Here is an 8,704-nt window from a genome sequence, read left to right as displayed (position 1 = left end):
TGAAACTTGAGCACGTGATTATGTGGAGACCCTAAGAAAACGTGATGCCCATCGAATATCATTAAAAAAAGAAAAATGTATTTAACTCAGAATAGAACCAAGCACACATTTTTTTGTAATGAAATTTCATGAACATCCCATTCTGTCTTAGGATCTCCATAATCATGTGCTGAAGTTTCAAATGGTTTGGTGTACCCAGTTTGAAGAAAACTTTTATAAATATTTTGACGTTTTGATACATGGAATGACCCTTTCGTAACATCTTAAAAAGGTGAAGGAATAGAATGCATAAAAAGTAGTAATTACAATACAAAAAATTCAATTAAATCGTGAAATCAACTGGAGGGTATTTCATGGGAGCAAAGATGAATTAATTAAAAAATAATTAAACATAACTTGAGTTATTAAAACACACGATATAACGGAGCAGTTCGATCATGACTTATTCTGAAAACGATTAGACGACAACAGGTGAAAGTGCCTCTTTTTGATTTAATTCAAACGGTTTAACGGAATTTTTTTCAATGTACACTTTTAATTTATTCTTGAACTCTTCTTTAAGTAGGTAATTAATTCTAGGTCAATTAATATAGTGCGGCAATTAATGTAGTCCGTATACGTGAACACTGGATAGGTATATTATTGTAACGGTATATTTTTCCACGAAATCGTGCTTCATTTGGATGTTATTAGGAAATTAATTTGGTAATCGAAATGCTTAATATTTCTTCTGTTTCAATGGACATGATTTTTTTTATACGGCAATTCCAGTCACCTATTTATATACATGTGCTCATATATATGTTTTAAGATAAGTAATTCTATGGAAATCAACATTTCAAACTAAATCGCAAAATAAAATGATGAAAGTGTACATAAATTTAATTTCTGTAAGAAATGAAAGCTCGATTTTAACATGTTGACTATCGTGTCACGCGGATCTGTGACACGTTATATTAGAATTTAGAAGCGGAAATGTAATTAGGAATCAACGCAATTAATAAAATTCATTACATGTGTGCTTCGTGCATTTCTTATCAATATTTATTTATTGTACCTGTTTTAGTTAGTGACATGGCGGCTTTCTGTTCGTCATAATATAAGGTCGGAGCGGCGCACGGTAAGTACTCATCAATTCGTCATTCCTCCGTTTCTGAATAATGTGAAAAAAACAGGTCTTTGAAGCTTGCACCATGACCTGAATTATGGACTATTTCTGGGTTCACAAGAGCAGAAAGAAGATAAACGTTGGGCTCTTACTCTTTACGAGAAAATGATTACGGAAGCTAGCACCCAAATTAGAAGAGAATTTCAAGATCACGAACGCGCTTTAATGTAATAAAATTACAATCTTTAGGACATAACCGGCTTCCATCGTCGAATTATCACAAACTGCTCAACTATGCATGGTACAAGAGCGGATATCTAAACGAATGGCCAGATGGTTTTCAAGATCCCGTTGCCTTTGCATTCTACCCGATCCTCTCTGCGTGGGGGGACTCCGCAGGCCTTAGGTACAACCACGCACGGCACATCACTGACCCTGTCCCGGGCGTGAAACGAAATCTCGATCTAGCGGACGACCCCCCGCCACCGCGTCCCGCGGAAGTCCGGCAGAGGGATCTCGAATTCGCTTGAGGTCTCCCCTTACCGGCCGCGGGCCGTGCTCCAACTCCCAGAATGTGACCGGTGCTCCGGATCTTCCTCTTCGCGTCCACCCGCCCTCAAGGGTCCGCGTTTCCTCAAAATGGCGGCCTGCCCCCGTACCTCGGAGGCCCTCGGCCCGGAAAGGGCACCGCTTTGGACCGTCACGTTGCAGTTGAAGTCCGTTAAACGCTATCTTGAGAATTATACGAAATGAAGAGTTCCATATGCCATTTCAGTCAAATAATTATAAAGCGGTAGAAGTAAAACTGTAGAAATCCCGTCGATTCACGATTTTTTATAGTGTAATAGACCAATGGCGCCATTGGTGATGATAGCTGCAATTCAATTTTTCTTCTAGGAACATGTATTACCCACGGAACAAGGTAACATTCCCTTGCAATCGTTCATTAAAGTATTTTCCATATTTTCCTATCTGACTCCGTAATGTTGCATTTCTAAAGTATTCCACATTGTTCGAGCTAGGTCCTGAAACTCTTCGGTTTCAATTGTAAGCCTTCAAGAAGCGTAAAACCTACCATACAGACTTACCATAGGGCTTCCATATTCACGTGGTAGAATTTGAAACGAATCGGTACACCCAATTCGGAGAATACTTTTACAAACGATTTTAGCTGTAAGATATAAATAGGCTGACCCTTTCGTATCACCAACGTTTCGTATGGCCAACGTGCTTCTGTCGGGCTCTTAACCGTGTTTTATCATAGGTTTAATTAGTATTCGAGTTCTCCACGTTCGTCTATTCCTAATATTCTCATTTATTTACATCCTTAGGCACAATAAGCTTTAGCCTTGCTCGCAACACGTTTAATCGTTTAATGACACATAATATGATGTAGGTTTTACTAAGTAAGCGAGTAGCTACAAGACGGACAATTTGAAAATTTATTTAGATCGATCATACCTGTAGTCGGCTACTTTTCCAATAGAATTTGTACCTTTTCTGCAATGACAGTTATTTAATCATCCCAGTCGTCATCGTCACTTGACCCACTAACGGAGTCTTCACTTTCACTGTGTATAGCACGTGATCTCTCAGCTAAAGCCCTGGAAAGTGCGCCAGCAATTCCATCCTCCATCACAGCTGACGGAATTGACTTAGGCTCGTTCACGACTGGTTTTAATTCCACCCCTTGCCGTATTTGGTGAAGCAAATCATTTCTTAAATCACCAGTTGGTGAAGGTCTTGAATCAGTTTTATTTACCTTCTGAAATGCAACAAAATAAATATCATCGATATACATGCCAATATCAATGAGCACTTATATACGTCGGTAAAGAGATTTAATTTATAAAAGAAGCTTTTAAATATCATAATCTAAAAATTCTGTTAACAAGAATATGATAATGTAGCGAACTCTGGCTTTCTCATGTTTCAAACTGGGTCTCTTATTTAAGTTACATGCTTTGTAATTTCATGAATTTTAAGATTGTTTACATAATACACCTATATAAAAACCACACAACTGCTTGACACGGATTATTTTACTATTAAAATATTTAATATATTCAATAACCGATTACAAAAGTGCTCCGTTTGAAGGTTTTTATTTTTCTTTTTTTTTTTAACCTTTGCGGTCTTCACAGTTAAAGAATTAAGAAGTGAAAAGAGAGAAGAGTGTTAATCAGGGTCATACATACCTTAAGAGTTGTACCGCTTCTTATTGATTCCATAAGCATATCCCTTGGCTTTAAGGATTCTCCATTATTACTAGGGGCGTAATTCGTAGGATTGGAAATGCAAGATTCACTGCTGTTTTCAACAGAAGCGGGCAACGGAGGTGGTGGAGGAGGAATTGGAGTGTCACCTTCCGTATCACCTTTGCTATAACCAGGTAGTGGCGGTGGCGGTGGTGGTGGCGGAGGAGGAGGAGGTGGCGGTGGTGGTGGTTGCGATGGCACCGGAGGTGGAGGAACAAGTGGCAGCGATGGCGCAGGCGATACCAATGGAGCAGAAGGCCGAGATGGTAGAGGCCGGTGTGCCGGAGGTGCACATGGAGGAGGAGGTGGGGCGTTTATCCGCGCTGGAGGAACCGGAGGTCCACTCCTAACAGGATGATCCTGCGAATTCAGAAAAAGAATGTACGTATTAATTTATCGATGAATCCGACGTTACAGGGATACAGCTGCTTGACACAAAAATTACAGTGCTGCGATTGCCACGGCACGGCACAGCAATAGCGTTTGCTACGTCACAAGTGTTGCCGCTGCTTGCCGCTACGTGGCAGCATTGAACGGATTCAAAGACATAACCGGTATCCCTCAAGTGATACCTGAACGATTTAATGTTCTACGAGATTAATGACCTTTATTTGTACCGTCACCGTGACTTGATTACTTACGCCAGTTGAAGAAGAGTTTGTACCGATGGGCATGATTCTAGCTGGCACAGGTGGAGGACTGTCCGAATGAAGCGGAAGAGGCAATGGTTGGGTATTACATCGATCGTCGGAAACCATCGTCTTTAAAACTTCGTTAAAACCACCGTGATGTTCTATGAAGCTAAATATGAATTCTCGTGTTTTTCGATCGTTAAGTTCCCGCTCCGAAACACCTGCTTTATTAAAAAATTCCTTTAATCGCGGATCCTTGGTGTCTAATTCAATGCCTTTATTGTTGGCATTCCAACCCATGTGCGTTAGGTGTCTGCAAGGTAATAAAAACAATAAAAATGTTTAACTAAATAAAAATGAAAAGTTAATTCATCTGAAAAAGTGCAATACATAGTTTCAACCTAAAGTTAGAAGGAAGACTAATGTCTTCTTTTGTTAGTCTCCTTTTCGAAGAATTTCGATTCTTCATATACGAATTGTATAAAGATCCACTGGAAACGCTAATATTTTCTCGCATAGATGATGAACCGTTTGGTAAATTTGTTGCACTCCCAGGTGTAATATTGAGCGACAATGAACTGCTGTAGCTCTTTCTCGGCAATGTTATACCACGTTGGGCTTCAGCTTCCATTTTTGTGCGTCTTTCTTGCCTCCGTTGTCTTTTGATATTAAGCTTCTCAAGGAGGATGTTTCTAAAATCCAAAATATCGTATTTTTCGGGTTATCCTGATAATTAAGAACAAAAGGTGCAAACTACATAGCTATAATGATATTTCACGAAGAAGATCCAGAATAGTAAAATCGTAATGAAGAAAATGACCAAAGACTCCAATTTTCATATTCCTTCTGGTACAACTGATAATTAGCAGTTGATCAGTGTTTATAACGGTCAGTAATTGCTACACATAACCGTACTAGTTTCAATGAACAAATTTAACCTTCCATTGCCTTACTGAAGGTTCGGTCATGAAAGATATTCTATCTTGGAACAAATGTTTTAGTAACGATAATATTTCAAGTTACACACAATGACTTGACACTATAATGTCGATTAGTTACATATATTTATGTAAGTCTTGATGCTACTGCATAGAAAGTGCCGAAGTTTTATCTTTAGAGATACATAACGTCAGAGGCGGATCTGGAACTTGGAATACCTGGGGCATCGGACCAAATCTGTGCCCCCATTTGGTAAATGTTTCTCTGGCAAATAAACAGATAAAAGACCATGAAAAGAAATGCACGATGCATTGTCATTTAATAATATGTTACGCAACTCCTTATCGAGTACGACTTGGCGGATCCGCGTTTTATCAAGGGATGAAATCTCTTTTTCTAAGTATAATATTCGACTCTGGACAGAGTCCTCAGTAAAAGTATAGCATTATCGTTTCTTTTAAGTTGTATTATAATATATCTCCAAATCGTTGCAAATGGAAAATGCAGAAGTGTATTAATTACAAAGTGGAAGCGCAATTGAAAAGGCTAAAAAGGTGTGGTACGGTATCGTGAGACCATAACACGCAATCAATTTTCAAAACGTCAGTCTATTGAATTTCGGTATTATGGAATTTTGAGCACGGATCCGCCAAGTAGTACTCGATAATGAATCACTTAACGTTTCATTATTAAATGACAATGCATCATTAATGTCAATGAGTAGCAGTAAGATAAAAGAGTGACGATAGGGTCAAAATCCGTAAATGAAGAAACTGAAGTAGCATGGTAATGCCAGAGAGACTTCTAATGAGAAACAGGCACGGAGAATTTATGTACTTGGATTGGTAATATGATTTGAATTTAGAAACATAATTTAGAATATAAACACGACCTTGTACTCGGCTAGGTTCTTTTACACAAAGATGTTTTTGAGGTCACATTTATCATACTACATCATATTACGTGGGTATATACTTTCATGGAAAAAAATAAAACTACAATTACATGTGACAAACAGTGCATCGAGCGAGAATCGAACCAATGCCTTCGGCGATCCAAGACCTAGCAGCTTTTCCATTAAGCTCTCAGCTGATTCGAGAATCGCTATAACCCATGTTCATGTAAAGTATGTACCAAATGTTTAAACGATTATTTCATAAAAATTCCCGAAGGGTGCGTACTATCCATTTGGCAAATAGTGTTATACATTGAGAGCTAAAAAATAACAAAGTATTGCGAAAATCTGAGATCGCATCTGGTCCTCCCCTTGGAAGTACGTCATAATGTTGTCTTACCTCAGTGTAACTGCATCTGTAACACTCGCGAAATTAAATGCGGTCATACAGTCATCACCCTCAAAGGTATGAAAGTATAATCTGGGAGCCTTGTAATCCATGGAATTGTAAACCTCATGCTCCCACAGCATTGCTTTTCTTTGAATACAATATAAGCGGAGAAAAAAATTTCTTTTAAGATTGTCCCTGATTAAAGTTATTATTCCCGATGACTTCTTTAACCATTCTCTATGAATGGGAGGCTCGGTTAAGTATAACTGAATGACTCCTGCTGCAAGGCACTGAAAAATATTTTAATTATCTGTATTATACAAGGTTTGTTAGTTGAATAAGCACTTTTAGTTTTTAAGTTTAGAGTTAAAAATTCTAAACGCAAGTAGACGATACTTGTTCATCCATGTTGAAATGTATGCAACCGAGTATGTACTCGGTACCGAACTCTAGCAAGTTTCCTGATTCTTTGTATCTAAGTGAAACAGTTTGTACACAAAAATTCAACTCATTAAATACTTCTGCTTTTTGAGAGTGTTTTCTTAAAATGGAAATACTTTGATAGAACTTAAATTAATTCATATGAAACTAAGTTTCAATTCAACAAAACCTGTCAAGAAATTTAATCTGTGTCGATAGAAAAGATATTTCTAAATACCTACATTATCAATTGTCCTATTTATATCGACAGCTGTATCGTATTACATTGAGTATCGTACCAAATAGCATACCCCATATGTCGTTTATATACAACGATTATAAAGAAATCAAAGTAACGAAACTTCAGAAATCTTTAGGATTTGTGTTTGATATTCCAACTGCAGAGACTGCCTTGCGCAATCTGAACAGTCGTGGACAACTAAATTTCCTATTTGAGACCTCATGGTACTTCTGTCTTAGCACAGAATCCCATAACACTTTTTTGCCTTTATCATGTTTAAATGTAAATTTCGAGTACTAGAGCGTTCTAAATCGTTATAATCGAAAATAACTAAAACGTTTTATAATCTATAGTAAAGGAAAAACCGGAATATTTTGTAAGTTGAAAGTTAATCAGTTTTATGCAATTTGAAATATTACAAACGAAAAATGTATCCGATTTTATTAGCATATCTAAGCGCTTGAACTACAGCTGGGTAAAATACCCTGGGTGGAGTTCCGAGACACGCATATCTCCGATTAACTTTATGCGATTCATCAAATATTTTTTTGGATCATTTAAGTACACATAAGAAACAAAATACACCCTACCCAAGAAAGCACAGGTAAACAAAAGCGGAATTGTCAAAATTAACAAATATTCTACCTATATATGTACCCAATACCGATCCATTTTATAGCCACGAAGTTAACGTCAATAAGTCATTCTTAAAGAATTTTTTCCATTACAGGAGAAAATTAGCACGTCATTTGCAGAATCTAGGTCACTTAGAAAACAGCTATGATGAAGAGTAAACGTGAAGAAGTTTCCTAAATGAATACCTGACACCGATTTCCTATCAGCTGAAAGACTTGTTCGTTTTCCTCCGGTTTGAGCAGAACGGATCCCCTATTCTCGAAGGAGCTTCCCGACTTCATTTTTCCCTCGGAGGTTATGTATTTTAAAGTTATGCGTATGCTATGGCATAGGAAGCTTTCGATGTCTTGTCAGTACAGGTAACTAAATACCCACTGATCACATTTTCTCGCCATTCGAAATCCTCGCATGGATACGCATCAATTTCCTACGAAGCCCAACAGCAACACTGGACAACACCCACAAAGAGCATGAAGTAAAGAGAATTAGAAAGAGCGGAAATCACTGAAATATGTAGTAAACTGGAACACTTGCTACTCTTATGTTACCAAGAGAGGTCGATGGCGCTAGTCGATGAGTTCGACCCATGGGCGCAGGAATATATGGACATATATGGAAGGGGCCCAAGTCAGCTAGGTAATCAAAATCTTAGCTTCCTCCGATTGGCTGAGATTCAGTTGTTACTTTAAGAGCAGCGAGGAAAGAAAGGTGCAAACTGTGAACGGATGAACAGGAAGTGAAGTACGATATGCCACTTGTAGCAGAAAGAAGGTTAAATATTATGTTCTACGTAGAGGAGTGGTAAAAAGAAATAAGTTAGAGCAAACAGGAAATATGAAGAATGGTGACCTACCAATCGGAAGCCTTAAAAATCAACACAACAATCTGGCCGTCCTACTCCTCCCTTTCCGACGCGGCGGCGTCCCTTCGCGGGTCTAAGATGGGACTTTTGATTCCGTCCATATATTCCTACGTCCATTTTTGAACCCGGTACCAATTATAACGCAGGATGTGTAAATTACTGAAATATATAGCAAACGGGACAGCCTGCTTTTCTACATACAGTCCAATGACAAATTAAGTTTGGCCCTAACACTGCACGATGCCACTTGTTAATGCAGAGATGAGTTGGGAGATTGCTCACGTGCAGGGTCGCGCGATCGCACCGTGTGCTGCCCTCTGAT

At 38.4% G+C, this 8,704-nt stretch overlaps 1 protein-coding gene across 3 annotated transcripts; it reads right to left on the bottom strand.

Moving 5' to 3' along the window:
- Positions 1–733: 733 nt before the first annotated feature.
- Positions 734–8,330, bottom strand: LOC105704096 (neural Wiskott-Aldrich syndrome protein). Of its 3 annotated transcripts, none has more exons than XR_002762278.1 (7): positions 7,706–8,329; positions 6,233–6,513; positions 4,400–4,690; positions 4,008–4,311; positions 3,307–3,726; positions 2,197–2,873; positions 734–2,133 (listed from the first exon to the last, which is right to left on the bottom strand). XR_002762278.1 is itself a non-coding variant. In XM_012433030.2 (7 exons), exons 1-6 carry the CDS (start codon positions 7,799–7,801, stop codon positions 2,625–2,627), a joined length of 1,641 nt encoding a protein of 546 aa, XP_012288453.1. In that variant the 5' UTR covers positions 7,802–8,330; the 3' UTR covers positions 734–2,526; positions 2,604–2,624. The 3 variants fall into 3 exon arrangements, 2 of the variants coding, with proteins under 2 accessions (XP_012288453.1, XP_012288452.1); XM_012433030.2 differs by having other exon boundaries at positions 734–2,526; positions 2,604–2,873; positions 7,706–8,330; XM_012433029.2 differs by having other exon boundaries at positions 734–2,873.
- Positions 8,331–8,704: the final 374 nt, after the last annotated feature.

The sequence above is a fragment of the Orussus abietinus genome, unplaced genomic scaffold, assembly GCF_000612105.2.
Source record: "Orussus abietinus isolate OABI.00-Male unplaced genomic scaffold, Oabi_2.0 scaffold667, whole genome shotgun sequence".
Lineage (NCBI taxonomy): Eukaryota > Metazoa > Arthropoda > Insecta > Hymenoptera > Orussidae > Orussus > Orussus abietinus.
Note: the sequence above shows the minus strand (reverse complement) of the source record. Positions and strands in the feature narration are given on the sequence as shown.